The sequence below is a fragment of the Cydia pomonella genome, chromosome 2 (assembly GCF_033807575.1).
Source record: "Cydia pomonella isolate Wapato2018A chromosome 2, ilCydPomo1, whole genome shotgun sequence".
Lineage (NCBI taxonomy): Eukaryota > Metazoa > Arthropoda > Insecta > Lepidoptera > Tortricidae > Cydia > Cydia pomonella.
The window spans coordinates 33,742,672-33,766,027 of NC_084704.1; the positions used below are offsets into that span (position 1 = coordinate 33,742,672).

General features: G+C 39.6%; 2 protein-coding genes across 2 annotated transcripts; both read right to left on the minus strand.

The window, feature by feature from the left end:
* Nucleotides 1-4,293: 4,293 nt before the first annotated feature.
* On the minus strand, nucleotides 4,294-14,337 carry LOC133515467 (uncharacterized). Its single transcript, XM_061848020.1, has 4 exons — nucleotides 13,965-14,337; nucleotides 7,574-7,745; nucleotides 5,131-5,262; nucleotides 4,294-4,578 (listed from the first exon to the last, which is right to left on the minus strand). Exons 1-4 carry the CDS (start codon nucleotides 14,081-14,083, stop codon nucleotides 4,342-4,344), a joined length of 660 nt encoding a protein of 219 aa, XP_061704004.1. The 5' UTR covers nucleotides 14,084-14,337; the 3' UTR covers nucleotides 4,294-4,341.
* Nucleotides 14,338-14,548: 211 nt separating this feature from the next.
* LOC133515526 (cadherin-related family member 5-like) lies at nucleotides 14,549-21,202 on the minus strand. Its single transcript, XM_061848072.1, has 2 exons — nucleotides 20,449-21,202; nucleotides 14,549-14,601 (listed from the first exon to the last, which is right to left on the minus strand). The coding sequence occupies exons 1-2, from the start codon at nucleotides 21,200-21,202 to the stop codon at nucleotides 14,549-14,551; spliced, it is 807 nt and encodes a 268-aa protein (XP_061704056.1).
* Nucleotides 21,203-23,356: the final 2,154 nt, after the last annotated feature.

Below are 23,356 nucleotides of genomic sequence, written 5' to 3' on the forward strand. Positions count from 1 at the left end.
TGTGTGATAAACAGATATTTGTTCCAGAGTCATGAGTGTTTTTTATATTTATCTATATACGTATGTACGGTCACGTCTGACAATATCGATACGAAAAAAGTGCCAAAAATATGTATACAGCACTTTAATGCCCATGTGTATACATATTCTTGGCACATTTTTCGTACCGATATTTTCAGACGTGACTGTATATCGTTGCCTAGTACCCATAGTACAAGCTTTGCTTAGTTTGGGGCTAGATCGATCGGTGTAAGATTGTCCCCAAATATTAAATATACGTACGTCCAGTCCGCGGCCTCACGATGACGCGCCGGGCACGTTAGGCGTAGCGTTCAAAGGGTCAATACCAGTCCTTGAAAACAGTATTTTATGTGTAATGTCCAAAGGAGTGTAGAGACAAAAATAAGTTGGCAGCGATTTTGATAGCCCAGCCTGTGCAAGTGTTAAGTAAACGACATAATTTCATAGAAGTTTGACGTGTAAAATAACGCACTGGCTGGCAAAATCGCTGCCAACTTATCTTGGTTTGACTCTATATACATTTATTATTACCTATCACAGATCACAATAGCTGATTGTAATGGTCGCTAGAATTTGCTGAGGCTTAGGTTTCCTTAGGACATTTAGCGATTGTCTATGAAAGACCTGACCAGATCTGAAAATTGTCTGAGTTTGAATAATGGAGTGGATGTATTAGGCTCAATCTGAAGCCCCAACTTGCAACTGCAAAATAGATTGCTAGATCGTAGTGAAACATATTAATGTAAGTATTGAATATGCAGACAAACTCGGTTCCATAAGCGATTCATTAATTAACTTGTTTTAAAGGTCAATGTGGAGAAGACCGTCTATAAGGGAATACCGTCTAGATGCTCTAGTCGCTTTTAACTCTAGCGTTTATACAGTCGCCATCCGATAGGTGGGTATATCGGAGCGGCCAAACATCTGAACACGCCTCTATTGTCAAAGCGCTAGAGTGCGTGTTCAGATATTTTTGAGCACGTCGGCCACTCCGATATATCTGATGGCAACTGTACACATACTCTACTTACTTCTGTCGATATAGTAGGAGTGAAGCTCTTCCTTTCTGGCTCTGAGAGAGAAAGCTTTCTGATTACGAGAGTTCTCACCTACAATAAATTTTATATGCCCATCTTATCCACATTGACTGTAGGGTTTAGTCAATATCTGGTCGCCGAACACTTCCTGCGATCCTGCCCTAAGACCGACAGGGAAATAACATAAACCTTCTTCTGTCCCTTTCAGCGAAAAGCAGGCGACCGGATAGAGATAACGCGTATGGCAATTATGACACTCTTCTTTTCATCCTGTTGCCCTGTTGGGGTGTAATCAATTCATAATCTTCGACTGACTCCGGTCTTGGGCAGTTTAGGTGGTTACCTAAACTGCCCAGGTGGTGTGTTGGGAGGAGGTTCCTCCCACCCAATGTAAATGTTTGTACACCAAAGTACTACGTTAGGCTGTGGACTGCACGCACGCGGCGCGCGGCGCGGCAAGCGCCGCTGTCGTCCAAAACAGATTCTTTAAAATCTATATATTTTGATCGCCTCGCTCGCCGCGCACGTCCAGACCGCGCCCTTGACTGCGTTATGTACAAAATAAACCCGCGAACGTATAAAAGTTCATTTCTTTGACAGTTTTTTTTAATGCAAAAATAAACGTAAGACTTTCGATTGTTTCTCATTTCAAATACATTAAATGAATCCTATTTTGTTACCGCTTAAAAAAATGTTTATGGAACTGAGGCGTTCCCTCAATAGAGTGTAATTTATTCTTGAGGTCTGTAACAGTGTAGTGTAGGGCAGCGATGGAAATACACTCCAGAGCAATTAAAATGGGTAGCTTTATATGCAAGCTTCGATAAAGTAACCTATCATAATTGATATTGAGTATAGTTGGAGTTTAGAGACCTGACCTACACCAATTCATGGTATTAATTGACAAGCGGACAGCGGCCCCAAGCTCCCATGATGATGATTTGGAATATAAAAACAGAACTCAGTTGTTTATAAACGTGTTGAAGAATTCTTGAAGTAGTATTGTCTGTAACATAGGATGTGTCTGAGCTTTTCAAGCTAAAAACTGCCATTAAAGACCTTATTCGGGTTGCATTAAAGTCCAAATTTAAGGAACGCACTACCTAGTATTACTTGCGTATATTTTGGCAAGTATATACACTGTTTTACGAGAAAAAACTCGGAACGGGTTGTCACAAATACTGAAAATATACCTGAAGCAGGGACGCTAGGTACAAACAAACAAAATTATAAACACACCTCTACATTTGTTTCAACCTGCCCCAAGTATAGTATGAATTACATGAAAGTTTCTTTCGGTCTCGGACCCTAATCTGTGCCCCTAGTGTAAATTTTGTCGATAGCGAAACGTGACATCCGCGTTTGCGTTAAGTCTCATTTTGTATGGGTTTTTGAACAGCGCGCCAAGCGGGACGTTTTGGAAAGTCAAAAATCTCATACAAAATGACACTTAACGCAAACGCGTACGTAACGTTTCGCTGTCGAAAATATTTACACTAGGGGTACTGTAAAACAAAAGTGTGGTTTCCTTTATACTCCTGCTACTGCTCAAAACGCCGTCATAAATAAACGGGAACAAGCCGTTTAAAAATCGATTTTATCATCCTATTTATATGGTTCAAATTCATGAAACGGTCCAAAATAATGCTGTTAGTTTTGCCCCATGGCATGGCTGTTTGGGTGTCGAATAAACTGTTACATAAAGTTGAACTTTGATAATATCGCGATAGATGCTTTTTAAATACATTGTTGCACACGTGCCGGCTTTTGTTTAACAGATACGGGCCCGTGCCAAAAATCATTTCATAAAATTTATACTATAAGCAAGGCTCGGAAACCGGTTAATTTTCTAAACCGTTATCATGTACTTGGCGCAAAACCTTTTAGTTTCGGTTTCACTCGAAAAACCGTTATTTTTTTAAACCGGTTTTTATGAGAACAGTTCTTGTCCAATTAACCGGTTTAGAGCAATAAAAACCGGTTAATTCCTATGTCGGTGTCTATGTTTACGTGGCACACCACCAGGCCGGCCGGCCGTTTCGTCGCTCATCGAATAAACCGGTTTTTTTAGGTTACAATAAAGTTCTTAAAACGTTCGGGTTCTTTTTAAAAGTTCGAGGGAAAACCGAAATAAACGGGTATTTACCGGTATTTTATAAACCGGTTCCGAGCCTTGACTATAAGTATACCTACTTATAGTCTGTTTTTTTAACTATTAAGTACTTCGCCATATATTTTCTATGCAAGAAACAAATGAGCGTTCCATACTATTTCGAATGGGCTTCATAATTTAAAAAAACAGAGTATATGTGTGCAAATCATCAAGTCAATCAATAATAAGCAATAATATAGCTAGCATAAGATCTCGCATGTGTTCAAGGCAAGTGTTTCTGGTGTGACGTGTGCGGTTTGTTGTCAGTTTTTGTATCTCGTAATGAATTAATTAATATAGGTTAATGAAATCATTTTATTTTATTTTATTTGTCCATGTTTACCTTTTCAGCTGATGATGAATGGTTGACAAGACATCAGTAGTTGTGTATCACCTGTATCTTTTACTGAGGTGTGCCAATAGAGAGTATTCTATCTGCCGCTTCTTTGGAGGAAGGTGGTCTTGAAGAAAAAAACGACTATAAACTTAATTAACATCTAATACCAGGAGTATTACTGGCCTAACATTTAAAACTTTCGAGTTTTGAACACATTATAATACCTGCGTCGAAACGTCGGAAAAATTAGTAAAATGAAGGCTACAAAATAAATGTCGCTATATAGACCCGGTTATAAGGTTTTATGTTTTAAAAAGTATTCATGGGCCTTTGTTCTGTAAGGATTATCTCTCTTGCGACTAAGGTACAGTCACGTCTGAAAATATCGGTACGAAAAATGTGCCAAAAATATGAGTACTTTTTTTTTAATTAAGTTCCAATTAATTTAAAAAAATTTAAACTACCTTAATATAGTCGTGTATACATATTGTTGGCACTTTTTTCGTATCGATATTTTCAGACGAGACCGCACAGGGCTATAACCGCGAAAATCGAAGTACGTCTATAGCGGGCTTTTTTTCTCTTTCACCTAATTACCTCTTAGTGAGAGTAAAAGAGACAGATCCCCGCAATTTGCGTATTTCGGTTTTCGCGGTAGGCCTCCAGGCGTGTGAGTTGCACTAAATATATACCTATGACGGGGCAATATCCCCAACTTCATAGTAATGAAAATAAAAAATCTCAAATCATTTTCTAAATCTGTATAATTAACAAGCTATTTACAATAAAAACAACTATTTAAGCCCATGTTCGCCCATAACTTTTTCTTCAATTTCCAATATCTTTAACCTAACAGTGATATGGTTCTTCATCTCGAAATATGTCAGCACGGATGACATGATCAGCTGGAAGGCGCCCATGTAAACTAGCGTTGAGTAGAAAGGCTTTGTTAGTTTGGCAAGAAACTCGAACATTACTTTAGGCCCCTCTATTAGATTGGGTACTCTGTATGTGGAGTATCTGCTGGCGAACTGAAAAATAAGGTGACTTTTAAAATATAATAATTAAGAAACCATTGGCAAAGAGTACATTCCATAGATGGAGTGTTTACAAAAACCCATTGGTCCTCAGTGGGGAATGAAAAAAAAGTTACCTGTTACCACTGTGATTAACTGGCAAGCAATAATTCCCAGTTGTTACCATTGAGGATAACAAATGAACAAATCCCTAATGACCTCAGTTGTTACCACTGTTTTAGTCTGATATACAATGCCAGTTAAATATCAACACATGATATCACTTCATAATAGCCGGGTCCACACAGGGCGAGCATACGCGCGAGGCAATTTCCTCACGCACAAACCGGCCAGTGTAGACGTGCCTCGGCCGAGGCGGCGCGCTCGGGCGAGGAAAACGCACGCGTCATCACGGCCGAGGCACGTCTACACTGGCCGGTTTGTGCGTGAGGAATTGTTCCCAGTTGTCTTTAATAGTAATTTTTTGACCCATTTCTTCTCACTGGATTACTAATAGGACAAATGGGAATAGGCCGAAATTCCTCTAAGATAATTCATTAGTCATACCATTAAACCTGATGCAGGTCCTAAAACCATGGGGTAGGCGATACCAAAGCCCCACTGGATGGCTGCAGATTTGATCTCGTAGCAAATGGGACAGGCTTCCTTCTTCATCAGTAACATCTCTGTTGACACCAACTGAAATAATTAAACACTCATGAGGTTATTTGGTCAAATATGGTACAAGTAGTAGTAGTAAAACAAATGAAAACAAAACAGGAAATAAAACACTCATCATTAGTGCAAAGGCGAACTTATCCCTTTAAGGGATCTCTTTCAGTTAACCTTTGAGCAATTGAGAATTGGAGACGGTAGACATCCGTACTGTACAAAGTGGCGCAAAAAAAAAATTAAAATAGAAAAGGTATTTATTTCAACCTACAATATACATGCAGTGGTAAATGACCAACTGACCTATATTAATATATGTATGTTTATTTGTATTAAGTATATGTGTAAGTTTATCAATATATAGTTTATATTCATATATAGTCTCGGTTACAAATTCATTTACTTTAAAAGACACTGCACCTACTTAATCTTTCTGGTTTAACCCATTGGTTGACTGGTAGAGAATGCCTTAAGGCATTAAGTCCGCCATTTGTACCTTCATGTATTGTGCAATAAAGATTAAATAAATAAATAATATATATTACATATATACAAATACTACCAGAAACAGAAATTGTTAATAAATAGGCGGGTCCACACAGTGCGAGCATACGCGCGAGGCAATTTCCTCATTTCTCGCGCATACGCGCATTTCCTGTAGACGTGCCTCGGCCGAGGCACATTTACACTGGCCAATCATATAAATATTTTGTGTCAGTGGTAAGTAATATAAATAAATAAAAAACTATGGGTTTTATCACAGACTACAGATATATATCTACTTTATGGTTTCATTGTCCACATCCACACTGTTAACTGACATTTTTGGAACCTTATTGCTTAGGTATAAGAAGAAAATGGGACTGGTCATCCTTAAATCTTACAATATAGAACAGTGGTTCCTAACCTTTTCAGTACTGTCACCCATTTGACTAACTTGGGAACTTCATTTTACCCCTTATCCATAATAATTAATATTCTTTCTTATAGATCTTTGTTTTCTTTGATTAGCTTATCACCCCCGTAAAATACCAGTTTTACCCCATGGGGGTAATTACCCCCAGATAAGGAACTACTGATATAGAAGTATTTAATAATTTCATGTTCTCTGGCAACCCCACAACAGTGTTTTGTCATTTTTTATTAAATGAGGATTTAGTACACAATTGGTACTTAATTTATAATAACTAAACCATTAATAACTTTGATACAGCCTATTAAATTCAGTGCCGAGAGCAGGCGTAATTTGCGAGTTTCCTGGCAAGGCAAATTTTATATATATGACAATAATATTGTGAAAACAAAATTTTCCAACCTCCTGTTTTCTGCAAAAGTAGACACCTATCCTAGATTCCAGTAGGGGTTGCTGGAGGTATGCTCTTCAGCAACCCCAACTTCATTTGGCTTGTACTTACATACTAAGATACATTTTTTTTTTCAAGATATTACAAAATAAGTACCAATTGTGTACTAAATCTTCATATAATAAAAAATAAAAATGGGTTTGCTAGAGACTTATGATTATGACATATTTAACATCTTTATCAGCCAGAATTATTTTTCCTTTGGGTGAAGAACTCATTTTTAGGGTTCCGTAGTCAACTAGGAACCCTTATAGTTTCGCCATGTCCGTCTGTCTGTCTGTCTGTCTGTCCGAGGCTTTACTCCGTGGTCGTTAGTGCTAGAAAGCTGAAATTTGGCATGGATATATAAATCAATAAAGCCGACAAAGTCGTACAATAAAATCTAAAAATTTAATTTTTTTTAGGGTACCTCCCCTACACGTAAAGTGGGGGTGAACATTTTTTTTTTGCTTCAACCCTACAGTGTGGGATATCGTTGGAAAGGTCTTTCAAAACTTATAGGGGTCTTCAACAAACATTTCTTGATAAAGTGAATATATTCGGAGATAATTGCTCCAAAAGAAAAAAAAATGTGTCCCCCCCCCTCTAACTTTTGAACCATAGGTCCAAAAAATATGAAAAAAATCTTGGAAGTAGAGCTTAAGAAAGACATTAAATGAAAACTATAGCGGATATGATCAGTTTAGCTGTTTTTGAGTTATCGCAAAAAGTTTCCCCTTCATAGTAAAAAGACGTACACCCACAACAGTTAACAATCTACCATACTTTAAGCTCCAGTTTAGCTCATTGTGACAGAAGAGTAACTACGGAAACCTACTCTGAGCATGGCTTGACATGCTCTTGGCCGGTTTTATTTTTTGTTTTTCAGACTTGTCAGAAATATCCAGAATCATCAGTATAGATTGTCAGAATTAGAAATAGCTAGAATTATCTTTCCTTTGGGTGAAAACACATATTTTGTTTTTGAAACTTACATGTCTATGAAATAATGCAGTCATCAACCCAGGCATCAGAGAAATAGGTATCACTGAAGAGAAAAATCCAAAGTTGCCCAACTTTAATTTCTTCCTGTAGTGGTCATTTATGATGACGCCAGACAACGCACTCATGCCTCCTAAGACCATCGGACCGTAACGTAATGCCCATCTGTAAAAAATTGCAGTACAGTACAGTTGATATAAAGATTAAAGTTAAGTTGACAAAAATTAAATTTAAGTAGTCATTTTTCAAACACTTGGCAAGACTTGTGGCATAAAACTTTTTAATTTTTTAACACAAATATGTAAAGCCTGCAATGATTTTTGAGCTTCAATTATAATCAGATCTCAGAGTTTTCTTAGCATGGTAAGACGGAAGTGAGCTGTTTACATTAAAATGTAGTTGATGTTTACATTAAAATTATATTTATTTTATTTATTTATTATTTTATTTATAGGACCTTTATTTTAAGTTTATTTATAGTTTTTATTATTATTTTTAAGTTTTTTAAGTTTAGTATTAATTTGACTTGACCGTTATTCGAAGCTTATTAATTGAGAGAGGCACGTCGTTTCCCGCCATTGTATTGCTATCTCTTTTCAACGTATGGCTATATTTCGCTCTTTTCCCCCACCATTAGTGGACCACCACCTGGCAGTGGGGATGAGTTTTACTTAAATGAAATCCCAGAATGGCTCGTCATTGGCGTCTCGTTTCCCGCCGCGATAGGTCGTGCTAACAAAAAGTACGACTTTGGTTAAATTAGTTATTTAAAATTATAGCTCCAAGTACAAGCATAATATCTAATTTTAAAAGTTTATAGTTACGTGCTCATTACCTGCAAGTATCTAGTAAAAGGTTACCTATTTGTGACAACTTATTCACGTAAGTAATCTTCGAGTAGCTATTACTTTGTTTCTACTCCATTGCACAAAGAGTTTCGAATCTACCCTTCACATTTGTGGAAAAATTATAATTATTTAAACGGTTTTTACCGTTCGATTCTTATTGTTGTTTGTACCTATTGTAGATTATGGATGATGTAGAAGGAAAACCTGAGGACAAACCGGATGTCTCGAAAACAAAACATAAGCGTGTATCGAGTGAGTCAAGCAGTAGTGATAGTGACTGCTCCAGTTCCTCAGACTCTTCAAGGTCGGATTCGAAACGCAAGTGCCGTTATCGCAGCAAAAAAAGGGGGGGCCGTAAAAAGTCCCGTCGCAGGCTCCATACATTAACTAAACAAGTAAACGAGCTGCGAGCACTTGTTAATCCTGATAATTATTACACTCGTCACGATGATTGTGATGCATATTCCGTAGTTTCGGACAATGTCAGTCGAGAACTTTATACCGAAGCGGAACCTCAGCCAGGCCCATCCAAACCTTTTGTTTTGGGCCTCGGTACCAAATTAAAGGAACCAACAATTCTTGAAGCTACAGAACAGCAAATAAAACTTATATGCGAGGTGCAACGCTTCGATAGTAAGGGCTGGAATGACATTCGCTATTCCGAAACTCAGAAAATCTATAGTAGGTCTCCAGGTTATACTGATTTGGAGGTTAATGAAGAGGTTAAACAGTATGACACTTATCCTCATTTGGTGCATTCTGACAAAGCGTATGGCGCCCTTACGTTTTGTTTGATAAAACAACAAGAAGCCCTGCACGCTGCAGTGGCAGAAATACTTGATTATACTAAGTCAGGTGGAGAGTTTTCGTACGAAAGCTTCCGTGATAAGGTAAGTAGCGTCCTTTTGGGCGGCGACCTTTTCAAAGTATCTGAAGACATGTTACAACTCGTTTGTGGACACAGAGCCGAGGTGATAAACATGAGACGGAATGGAATCACGAAGCATATCAAGGAGCCTTTGCTTAAGGCGGCTATACGCAAGATACCGCCATCCAGTTCGTCGCTTTTCAACACCGAAGCATTTACCGCTAAGATTGAGCACCATGGTGGAGTTCGTAAGTGTTTCTGGCCTCTCAAAAAGACCACTGTTTCGCAAACAGATGAGTTTAAGGCCACTACAGGCGCTCCCTCGCAGGGAGCAGTGCCTCATAAAGTGCCCTCGCAGGGCTACTGCAATCATCCACATGCAAGCAATACTTGTAATGCTCATGCTTGCCAAGAAAATGCTGCCGCGCAGCCATATCTTCCCCAGCGGGGTAATTACAATCATAACTATCCTTCGCAAGGATGTAACAGTGCATTTAAGAATGGGTCCAGTGGTTCCTTTCGGGGACGTCGGTCGAGACAATACCAGCAAAGGCCCCAACATCAGCCCAGAATCGCTCGAAAACGAGGAGCTTCCCCCGCGGGGTACAGATACAATAAGAAAGGTAAATATTGACATGAGGTTCAGGGCAGGCCGGCTGGCACAGTTTTACAACATATGGGAGAACATGAACGCACCGGACCACGTGCTACGGATGTTAAAGGGGTATCGCATACCCTTCTTTCAGAAGCCACCTCTGGTTTATCCAAACTGTTGCGGCAACAATCTCAAATGCCCGCAGTCAGCCGAGATGACGCAGATCATCAATCAAATGAAGGAACAGGGTGTGCTAGAAGTAGTGGATCCGTCTCCCAGTTTCATATCAACGATGTTTATAGTGCCCAAAAGCGACGGCTCGCCCCGGCCTATTTTCAATTTGAAGGCTTTAAACCGGTATGTAATAACCGAGAATTTTGGATTGATAAACGTGCACCGCGTGCCAAATTTCATTCAGCCGGAAGACTGGTTATGCAAGGTAGACTTGTCCCAGGCGTACTTCCATCTGCCGATAAGCCCACCACACAGGCGATTTCTACGCCTTATCTATGGCCAAGAGCTCATGCAGATGACCTGCTTACCGTTCGGGCTCAGCACTGCGCCGAAAACTTTTGCGACCTTCACCAATTGGGTAGCGCAGGTTCTAAGGGACATGAATATAAGGATAATAGTATACCTCGACGATTTCCTTATTGCTCACCAAGACAAGAATACACTGGCCAGGCATGTCAAGGTGGTCGTAAAGAAATTAGAAACACTAGGGTGGTTGATCAATTATCAAAAATCTCAATTGACTCCCCAAAAAGCACTGGTATACTTAGGCGTCTGGTGGGATGCCTGGGGAAACCAGAAACGACTTCCAGAGGAAAAGATCCCTATTTTGATAGGCAAAATTCAACTGATGCTTTCCGCTGCGAAAACCAGCCGGAAAAATTTAGAGAGGTTAGTGGGACTTCTAAACTTCGCAAGTTTTACGGTTCAAAAGGGGAGGTTGAACTACCGAGCCCTACTAAACCTTCTCAACTCTATGCCACGATTTTCAAGCCGGACTTATGCCATTCCCGACAGGGTAAAGGAGGACTTGATGTGGTGGTTGCATCATTGTCGTATGCCTTCGCCAATCCATCTGCCCCCACCATCGCACTTCTTAACAACAGATGCTTCAGACCTGGCCTGGGGTGCCCAATTAGACGATCTAGCTCTGACTGGATTTTGGACAAAATCGGAGCAAATGCTACATTGCAATCAGAAAGAGATGCTTGCTGTTCAAAGGGTATTAGAAGGTCACTGTCAGTACCTGAGCAACTCTACAGTACTTGTCCAATGCGACAACAAAACTGTGCTAGCTTACTTACGCAATCAGGGCGGAACAAAATCAAATCCACTCCTGGAATTAACATTTCAGATATTTTGCATCCTAGAGCAATATCGCATCCATCTGAATTTAGTTCACATTCCGGGAAAATACAACAGCCATGCAGATCACCTGTCACGGCTTCGTCAGGCCCCGGAGTGGCATCTGCTTCCGGGGGCCTTAGAGAAAGTATTTTCAAAATGGGGTGTTCCCCAGATCGATCTGTTTGCGTCTCACAGGGCGCATGTAGTGATAAACTACGCCTCACTGGACCAAAACGATCCGAAGGCATTATTTCACGACGCTTTTTCACACGTATGGAATTACAACCTGGCCTGGGTGTTTCCACCTCCTTACCTGGTGCCGAAAGTGCTAGCCCATCTCAACCAAGCAACGGGCACGTATCTGCTAGTAGTACCACGATGGGATCGCGTTTATTGGAGAGCGGACATCAGGTCACGCGCTCTAGCAGCTCCATTCACTCTGCGGTCCCTGGAAAGGTTCCTTATCGACATCACGACGGGATTGCCACCACCGAAAGTTCAGGACATGGTCCTAGAAGTGTGGAAGTGTGGGGGTGGTCAGCGAACTTAACTGACTGGAATTCTGATCAATTAAAATTGCTCGAACAATCTTGGCGTACGTCTACCAGAAAAACTTACGACATAGCGTGGAAGAAATGGGTGGTCTGGGCTACTAGTCATAAGGTAGACTATAAGAAGCCATCAGGTTCAGACGTAGCTAAATATTTGTCAGACCTTCATTTGATACATAAACTTTCGTACAGAACTATATTGCTTTACAAGTCAGTAGTGTCAACTTTATGTAATACTGAGGATTCTGGCCTATTAAGTTCACACATTCTTGTTAAACATGTCCTTAAATCAATTGCTTTACAGAAACCTATTGGCCAAAAACCACCTATTTGGAATATTGAAATACTTCTCGATCATCTGAATAAATGTAAAGTTAATTTAGAAAGCCCTTTCGAATCATCTAGGCACACTGCTATGTTACTGCTTCTTTGTTCCGGCAGACGAATTCATGATTTGACATTGTTGAAAATTGATTGTCAACACTTTGTGCAATCTGATGATGCTATTGTTTTTTGGCCGACATTTGGGTCTAAGACGGATTGCGCTGATTATAGGCAATCGGGATGGAAATTGTTGCAGAACCCTGACTGTCAAAGCTTGAATCCTGTGTTTTGGGTGAAGCATACTATTTCCTTATTGAAATGTAGGCGTGAGTTAGCCAACATATATGATTTATTTGTTACTCTAAGAGGTGATGTTAAAGGTGCTTCCCGAACGATCATTTCGGGATGGATAAAAAGCTTGTTTAAGGAAGCAGGCATTACTGCATCCCCGGGCAGCATTCGCTCTGCTGTGGCATCAAAACATTGGGTGGACAATTTCCCTGTAGACGACATTCTAGCGCGTGGTAATTGGCGCTCGGAAAATACTTTCAGTCGATATTATAGGCGTGAAGTGATGCCTGTATCCTCTACTGTTGATTCTGTATCACACTTGTTTCAACCAATTAAGTAGAAAACTAATCTTATAATAAAACTGTGATGATAAAAATTTGTCTGTTATAATATATATAATGTTCTTGAAATAAATGTTTAATTGCTGAATCTAAGGTATTAATACATTTCTGTCCTGTCAAATTTATCATCACGTTATAAGGTCACATTGGCGTCTTCTTTTCCACCACCACCAGGCGATAACAAACAGGTCTCAATTAATAAGCTTCGAATAACGGTCAAGTCAAATTAATAGACGCGTTTTACCTACCAATAAAACGCATATTAATTTACTTACCTTATTCGAAGCTTATGAGTAAACTCTGCCTGGTGGCATTCAAATAATTTCGAGCCAATGACGAGCCATTCTGGGATTTCATTTAAGTAAAACTCATCCCCACTGCCAGGTGGTGGTCCACTAATGGTGGGGGAAAAGAGCGAAATATAGCCATACGTTGAAAAGAGATAGCAATACAATGGCGGGAAACGACGTGCCTCTCTCAATTAATAAGCTTCGAATAAGGTAAGTAAATTAATATGTGTTTTATTGGTAGGTAAAACGCGTCTATTATTTATGTTTAGATTATGGAAGTTAATTATTTCGAATATACAGTAATAAATAAAATTTAAGTCATGCTCATATTCAATCAATAATTTTACTCTGAAATGCTTTTAAATATATCCGAACAAATTCTTCTAAGTAGTGAAATATTAAATTATTAAATAATTTCATTGTTGTTATATTGCAATCTTACAGGTCTAAATACATTTTACTCACCAACCTAGTCAAACAGACTCATTTTTAAAGTGTCTTTGCCCAGAAAAAGCATCAACACACATGATATCTTTCGTCTTACCATGCTATTAAAACTTCATAGCCGGTTTATAATATTCTAAAACCATTTTTCAAATTTTAAACAATTTAAAAATATGCATTTTCATCACCATGCTGAATCGTTACAGTGATCGTTATACCCGTCTCCATACAGTGTGTGCCAAAAGTGATGGGGCTGCTTTGATTATTTAGAAGACTACAATTTTTTCAATGTTAAACTCAATGGCCTTCTTTCGTTAAAATGATTAATTATGGCATCAGAAAAGGTTATCTTGATCAGGTCTGTACGACATTGGCCTGTTTTTATTAAATACATTTTTAGGTTATGCTTCTTGTTAGACATTTTCAAGATTTATGATATTATTTCAACGTATGAATTAAAAGCAGATTCTTACGTGTCGGAGAAAGATTCCCAATTAGAAATTAGCTCCCAGACATAATTGGTAGCTTCAACTGGCGTAAGTTCGACTGCATCTTTCGGAATTTCTCCGACCGTCCTGCCCCTTAAAGCCATGGCGGAGTTATCACTGTTCAATTACTCTTTATTATTACACGCTACAACATCTCAGGAAATAACAAATAATTTAATTTATTGTTTTTCATTTAGAATATTCAGGTTTGGTTTAGGAAATATCACGGAAATATTTTTATTTTTTTATGCGCTAATCAGCTGGCTGTCAACAATGTCATTGTCAAAACGCAGACGTTCGGATTTCACTACACATCGCACAAATGTCTATGTTCACCGGGAGGCGATCAAGATTCTTCGATGGGTTAACAACCCATAGTGCTGTAGTGCTTCGTTTTTTATTTAGCATTAGAAATAACTTCGCAGAAAAACGCTTTAGGCTCCAAACCGGGCACTTAAGACGGTAAATTTTTGAAGTAAATTATGGGGATTGGCCATGCTACATTAGATAATTCCATTATTATTAACAATTAAAGAGCCCACAGAAAGAGCCTGATAAAAACTACATGCTTACTTCTGTGGAGTTCTTTCCTTTACTTTACTCTTTGGTTCTAATTCTAATGCTAAAAGTAAAAGGCTACATTAAAACATAGTGATTATATGCTCTTTGGGCTACATGACGACATACCCAAAGAGCATATAATCACTACGTTCTACGTTGGATATACCTTCGCGCATACTTTTTTTTTTAATTCGCCACCTTTCTCTACTGACGGAAATGGTTTTTTTTTAATATATCACTTACCTATGCATATTCGAGCGATAGACAGGCAAATATACGACCGAACGAAGTGGTTTGTTCAGTCTAAGGGACGCAGCTGTGCGGTGGAATGAGATAGCAATATATGAGATAGCATAAATGCGTCCCTTGGACTGGCCTGCGCTGGGCCATCGTGTAGAGGAGCCATTCTGTATGGGGCCTCGTTACCGATTGCACGCTAGATGACGCTGTTCTCTGCAGTAAAAATCCTAAATCGCGCTATCAAGATTTTTCTTGGGACGATGGCCCCATATTATTACAAATTTTGTTTAGTTTACAAATCGCCCGTTAGATGGCGCCGTTCCAATAGCATATTGCCTCAGCACAGTATTTTATCTCTATCACATTTGTGATGATCTCTTCGATACCGGTACTTCTAGTATTTTTCAATGTTTTTATTATTCTAATAATATCGATAGGTGTTACAGGGTCTGGGTTTAAAAATATGTGTTAAGGGTATTTGTAGGTAATTTTTCCTTACTATTTGGTAGGCGGTTTTGTTCAACATTAGTCTTGCTTAAATAGAAATCGTTAAAAGCATTCGCAATAGTGATATAGGGTCTGTGACATAGATATAAGAAGTAAGGAGATTTATAACGAAGCATAATTTCAATGAGTCTCGTTGTCTCCAACTGTTCTCCACCACATCACTGAGGGCGTGGCCAGACATCCAACTCACGCGCTGTGATTGGACAAACCGCGCGGAGTAAGAAACGAGAGCGGTGACACTAGAGGGAGGAAAAGTCGATAAAGTAACAGCTATCGATATTTTATATGTTCTAAACACTACCTTATTGTTTTGACATTAAAACGTTTTGTTTTAAGTAATAATTGTCATTGTCTTAATATATATTCCTTTAAATATTTGACCTTATTTGCGAGCTATGATTTTCAAGGTAGGAGTTAGGTATATCAGTCGATCTATAAGTTCTGCCACAAAGGTTTTTATTGATAAAATGTAATACTAAGGCTTTTAATTTTTTTTTAAATGTACCATGATTCAAAAGCTTGTTTTATGCTAATCAAAAATTAATAATTAATTAATTTGATTGTTTTTAAATTTTAGTAACGATTTTATTGACTGTTTGTTTAAATTGTTTACTTTGGGACTGTCGTTAGACGCGAGCACTCGCCTGGATTGTACTTCACAAAAGGGAGTAAAAATCAGGGTTACATTATTAAAATAGTTACAATTGAATTTTTGAATGAACTTTCTTTATTATAGCATATGTGGCCACCAGAATCCGAATATTACATAGCGTTATGAAGAACTGCGAAAGCAAATTATGTTAAATTATATTGTTAAATAATATTTTTGCAAGCATGAACATATTTGATTATACTTAGTGCAGTTATTCGAATCGTTGCTAAGACTCTGACTAAGATATACTTATAGGTATAAACTACAATGTAATAAATAATTGTTATTAAAACAGTTTTTTCTATGCCGTACCTACTCGATATTTAATTGAAATTAATAGGTATACTACATTAAGTGAAAAGTAATTACTTCCATACACACTATATCCAGACATTTTTATCGATAACGCTCAAACATCAATTATGCACGAGCGCCATTCTGTTTCGCGGCGGCAAGAGGCTAGCGGTTGGCGGTCGTACCAAGAAACAGTAATGCCGTTGTGACTATCGTTAGCGGCTTAATACATTGCGCCGTTGCTTAGCACACTACAAATAGTTTTCCATGCTAAACCATCGATGTAGAATGCATATTCAAATTGCCACGCGTTTGTTTGACAAAATGGTCCGACTCAGAGAAATCAGATGTCACTGGAATTATTTGTAAAAATGTGTGGTTTTATTGACTAATACGTGAAAAAAAATGTTCCCACATGTGGTATGTAACTCCATCATCCTTATAGTTTTTGGATACACTCCTATTTCGACACGAAACAACGGCATTTTAAGAAAATCACATTTTTCGATGACAGCTAAATTCCGACTGTCGACGGTGGACACGGTATGGCCACGATCTGGCCATGTCGCGGCGACACGCGCCACGCCTCCGTCAGATATCTAGTGAGCATTTCATTGTTTTCGTTAGTAATAGGATGGTTTTCATTTGTATTATTAATTATTTGCCTATAATATATAAGTATTTTATTTTTATTAAAAAAGTGTCAATTCTGTATGGTATTACTTTCGTTTGACTTTATTCGATTTTTTGATTATAAGAATTAGGAGACACAAATTCCATAAAAAAATAAACTAGCGCATAACTCTTATAACTTCTTGACGGCCTTATAGCCCGTCGGTATATAGTGACCCTATAAAAAAAAGCGGCCAAGTGCGAGTCGGACTCGCCCATGAAGGGTTCCGTACCATTTATAACGTATTAAAACAAGTGCGAGTCGGACTCGCGCATGAAGGGTTCCGTACCATTTAAGACGTATTAAAAAAATCTACTTACTAGATCATGTTTAACATTTTACCACTTTGGACACACATTTTACCACTTTGGAAGTGTCTCTCGCGCAAACTATACAGTTTAGAAAAAAATTATATTAGGAACCTAAATATCATTTTTGAAGACCTATCCCAGACCATACCCCACACGTATGGGTTTGATGAAAAAAAATTTTTTTTAATTTTATGACGTATTAAAAAAAAACTATTCACTAGATCTCGTTCAAACCAATTTTCGGTGGAAGTTTGCATGGGAATGTATATCATATATTTTATTTAGATTTTTCATTCTGTTATTTTAGAAGTTACGGGGGGGGGGCACACACATTTTTTCACTTTGGAAGTGTCTCTCGCGCAAACTATTCAGTTTAGTAAAAAATGATATTAGAAACCTAAATATCATTTTTGAAGACCTATCCATAGATACCCCACACGTATGAGTTTGATGATTTTTTTTTTTGTTTTTTAATTTTAAGACGTATTAAAAAAAAAAACTACTTACTAGATCTCGTTCGAACCAATTTTCGGTGGAAGTTTGCATGGCAATGTATATCTTTACCACTTTGGAAGTGTCTCTCGCGCAAACTATTCAGTTTAGAAAAAAATGATATTAGAAACCTCAATATCATTTTTAAAGACCTATCCATAGATACCCCACACGTATGGGTTTGATGAAAAAAGATTTTTTGAGTTTCAGTTCTAAGTATGGGGAACACCCAAAATTTATTGTTTTTTTTTTCTATTTTTGTGTAAACATCATAATGCGGTTCATAGAATACATCTACTTACCAAGTTTGAACAGTATAGCTTTTATAGTTTCGGAAAAAAGTGGCTGTGACAGAATCGGACAGACAGACGGACATGACGAATCTATAAGGGTTCCGTTTTTTGCCATTTGGCTACGGAACCCTAAAAAGGAGGTCCCGGGTTCTAATCCTGATATAGTAGATTGTTAACCAAGGGATGAAAGGCACCCATTTATGTCGAGGTAGTTTGGCGCACGAACGCAGTGGGCCTTTCATCCGAGTTATACACTCTACTTTTCATTTCGAATACAAGGGAAGTAAAATAATGTAAGACACGGCTAAGTATAAACTTCAGTAGTATATCTTGAGGGTGCTATAAAAATTAACAATTTAGGTGAAAATATAGTTATTTATGGAATGTACAAGAAATCCATTTAAAACCAATCTTTTAATTGTCTATCGTACAAAAAGAGAAAAAAACATACTTAGAAAGTACAGTGCTCTAGAGCAGAAACCTATAATTTTCTGCACACTTTTTAGGACAACAACGACCTACTTTCACAACATGAGAAATGAAAAAGGCATTTATCTGTGTGTTCATCACAAGCTTACTGTGGGACTAGGATGATTTGCGTAATAATGTCCTATAATATTTATTTATAATCATTAAGAAATGGAAATTAACCATAGTTATTAATCAATTTTCCTCTTAAATTAGACTGCATAAACCATCGCTTTCTATAGTCGACAAAAAAACTGTATTTTATAGTTTTTCCCCTGGACTCGCATTTGTTATGCTAGACAGTTCTCTAGGGAGCCCGCCACATGGTGTTAGCCTCGCAAACAACCTTGTGCCAAGGACGTTCGCACGAACTAAACATTGAAAAAAATATTCTGAACTAGACGGTGTTAATAGTGGAACATAATTTTAAGGCATAATTTTAATTTTTTGGCTTCTCTACCAATCTTATTTTCCCTAGATAAATTAAGAGGGAAAAATAACTATTTGAATCTAACGAAATAACGGTTATTTTTCTATGTAATTCCATTTCAGGAGAAATCGGTTTCTACTAATTTAATCTTAACAAACCGCTTTGATTTTGATGTCGATCGCTTCAGCATAATATATTCTAGGTTTAGAGGTTTCGCTTTTACGGTTTTTTTTTTGTTTTGCTAATTTTGTGTCAATAACATACTAAAAAACATGGAGAATGGAAAATATTTAGAAGTGGAAAAAGATATTATCTTTTTCTATGGACGTTCCCTCTTAATCTGATATAGATATTTGTATGTTTATCACGAATAAGTAGGTACGTGGTGTAGGCGTAGGGCTAATGTAAAGTGGGGCTAATTTTATATAATTAGCTTAAGTTAGGCCGAATCCTGTGGAATTCTAGTTCTATAGACGAGCATCAGCCACAGATGTCTCTTCACATACTCGTAGCAAGAGTGAATAGGCTACTACTAATAGGGAATACAATTCTCGCACCGAGATTGGCGATATTTGAGATCTTGCGCGAAACACCTGAATCGAAATTGGGTGTTTCGATTCTGGTTTTCGAGATAGAGACTAAACAAAGTAAATAAAAAATGAAAAATTCATACACGTCAATCTTTCAGTCTCGTTCGAGGTCTTGAAAATATTAACCGAGATCTCGAACAAGATGGAAAAATCGAGATTTCCTGGTTGAATCTCGAAAATTCACTCGAGATCTCGCAGTTTCGAGATCTCGCGAGATCGAGATTGCATTCCCTAATTCCGGTTCGTGTAGTCTTTCTGTCAGGTCAAGTTAAGGTACGAGTATATAAACGAGTCGATAATGGGGTGCGTAGTTCAAGAGTCGAGGAACCCTAATTTCACTAGTTTTCCCTCTTTACTATGTTTATGTACTTAATGTAATTCTCAAACACGGGTCCCACATTTACTAAGAACTTAGCTCAATATGTCGGTTGGTCTAGTTGGAGCAGTTGAAAACGACCTCTATTGTTATAAGCACAGTTGCAAGCTTATCATGTGTCATGAGGCGAATCGTGGGGAATTTAGTTTTACGCCTTATGCTGATTCGGGTAAGTCTTAATTTTTTTTAGGACATTTTTACACAAATATAATATATTTATTTATGTAATTACAATATACAATACAACATAATAATTATTAATAAAGGTGAAATACATGATAAGGGAAAAAACTGCAGTAATGAAAGAAAGTTTTGTCTATCCTTTCTCAAATACATGAATATGCAAGAGTGACAAAGAGCCAAATAGATGATTTATCGATATTCAATGTACGATTGAGCAAAATTAAAAATTTATTAATTTCACTTGTTCAATTTATATTCGTTATTCGTTATTCGTATTCGCGGGCTGGGTTTCCGCAACTCGACGTCGCAATTCGCGCCTATTTTGCGTGATGGTGGGTTGACGGCACTACTCCTGCCAACCCAACTCTACCAGGAAGCCTAGCAGACCCTTGATGTTGCCGACGACTTCTGGGAGAGATCCCGGGGAACTGGACTCGTGTACGGTCCAGCCAGCCTCCAGCTGGGCAGAGATAGGGTCCAACACCACCTGCACCGGTTCAATCACCGGGTCCTGCTCCGTAACAGGGGGTTTTCCCCCTGTTGGAACAGCACCCCTGGATGTCCCCGGTGCTGGAGGTAGGGACCGGGTACTCTTTTCCGTTACGGGGGGTTTCCCTCCCGTTGGAATGGTACCCGTGGATGTCCCCGGTGTTGGTAGTAGGGGCTGGGTGCGCTTTACCTTGGCGGGGGGTTTCCCTCCCTTCGATATGGCACCCTTGGATGTCCCCGGTGTCGGTAGTGGAGGCGCAGTACTCTGGAGCACCGGGCCTGCTGCTCTGGGCGTCAACGCATCAGGTTTACGTGCCTTCGGTTTCCCGGCGGCTCTCCCACCTGGTGCGGACTGTCCCTTGCATGGCGGTACTGTCGAGACTGCGCCGCCACGGTGTGTGTGTGTGTTGTGTGGGGGTGCTGTCGAGACAGTGCCCCTCTGGTGTGTGGTGTGTGGCGGAACTGTCGGAACAGCTCCACCATCGTGTGTGTTGTTGCCTGCCAGGGTTGCTTGTGCCTCCCTGTAGGCACGTGTTAGGGAGGGAGGAACTGTCGAAACAGCTCCTTGACCCTGTGGTGTGGTGTGTTGGGTGGAGGTTCCCGGTACAGCCGAAGCTGCTCCGTCTCCCTCCGGTGTTGGGGTTTGGGATCTTGGTTCATCCATTGTTCCTTTTGCTTGTTTTCACCTCTCGAGCTTCCCACCCTCCATGGAGCCCGCACCTTTGGGGATGTCACTTTGGACACCAGGAATACCCAAGAGGTATAGGTGTGTTGAGTTGGTTCTCCTGCGCGACATCGGGAGCTGCAGACACGTGGCTGGAAGAGACGATCCCATCTCCTCCAGTGGTTCCACGCGCCCTTGCCCCGTCAGCATGGCCGAGCCCCAGGCATCCTCCCAGAGGACGCCCCTCCCTACACCTCGCCTGCGGACCGTACCACCTCGACCGTACGGGACGCGTGTCCATTACCCTGCAGTGGCTAGTTGCAGGGCCACCGTTTCGCCGGAAATTCGGACCAAAAAGGGCATATTGGCCCACAGGGGATAACTAACCCCGACCCCCTGCGGGCCTCGGCCCCTAGGACTCCTGCATCCCCGCTGACGGCGCTCTACTGCGCAGGACAAACGCAGGTAGGTGAGTGTAGTCCGCCTAGGTCACCTACTCCCTAAGCGGAACCGGGAGATCCGTAAAACATAGCTGGCAATTAGATCGAAACCAAATTGCCAGCCATGTTCTACAGGAAACTCCAGAGTGTGTCATACCCCCTTCGGGTTTTTAGGTCCTCGTGGGTTATGACGTCGCCTTCATACTCGGCTACTGGTGGCCCGGGGCAGATGGAACGTGCGACGCCCGACCGACCACCAGCATTACCAGGGTGTGCGACCCACCCCACAAGTGGGATGGGTTCGTCCATGGCCTGCGGCGGCAGAGCCATAGACGACGGGGACGCGTATGATAGACTTGAGGGAGTGAGCCCGCTGGCTCAGCGCCGCACACCTGAACCCGCGTGACTACTCCCCCCTACACCCCTGCTGTTCAATTTATATTCAAGTGCAATAAAAAAGAGGTAATTTTGTATGCAAATGTTTAAATGCCGGCGGCCGATCGTAAGATCAGGCAAGTCGTAATGTACCTGTATAATATTTTGAAGGTAGTCATATCGTTCCAATTCGTTCATTATTTCTCATTTTCATTATCAATCGTTGGAACGAAGTTAAGAGAGGGTCGTGACGGGTTTTCGTGACGGAGTAATCTTACAATGGGCTTAGGCCTAGTCCCCATCCGCCAAGTCCGCACCGTCCAATAAGGAACGGAACTTCGTTCCAAAATAAAGGTTGAGTACCGCTGAACTAAACTAAGCGACAGCATATCCTCACATTCAGCTAGAGTTAGACCAACTTAACTCTACATGACATTTCTAAGGTCTACGTCTGTCTGTTTGACTAGGTGTGATAATGTCATTATTAATGTCAAATGTGTATAAAAACTTGACGCTTATAATAAAGCTGCTTCAGTTTGTTCTGTTCAAATCAATGCAAAGTTATCTTAGACGGACTTTTAAACGATACAATTATAATTTATATAGCAACAGAGGGCCTACCGTTCGCGGTACGAATTTACAAATGCGACAGAGAGGCAGCACTTTCGGCGTGTTGTCTCTATGTCACACATGTAAATTCGTACGTAAGTGTGACAGGGAGGCAATACGTCGAACGTGGTTCGCGGTAGGCCCTCAGACTTCACCGCGGAAACCGAATTTCGCAAATTGCGGGGATCTTTCTCTTTTACTCTCACCAATACGTAATTAGCCGAAAGTTTACGTTTCAGCTCGGGCAAAAATATTTTAGTATATCCGGATGTTCCCCCCACGGGTCGCAATTCTCAAACATTCTCGTGAATTTTTGTGAGCAGGTTCGATGATTAGGTAAATAGTTTTTTTTGCTGTTTGAGTTTGTGACAAATTTTCAAAATGGCGGAAGTATACATTTATTGAGTTTTAAGCTATTATTCCTTGTGAGGTCGACAGCTCACAGAGCTACTAGTTTAGGTTTTTTCGTAGAGGGAATAGCGCCATCTATCAGGCAATATGGTAATTAAAGAAAAACTGGGTATTGGATCATGATCCAAGGAAAAATTTTAATGGCGTGTTTCACGATTTTTACTACACAAAATAGCGCCATTTAAATAAGATACGTAAAAAAATATTGCATAAGCTTGGGGTCATTATCTAAAGAAAAATCTGAATTTTTTTACTACACAATGGCGACACGTAAAATGCGATTTGTAAACTAAACAAGTTTTGTAATAGCATGGGGTCA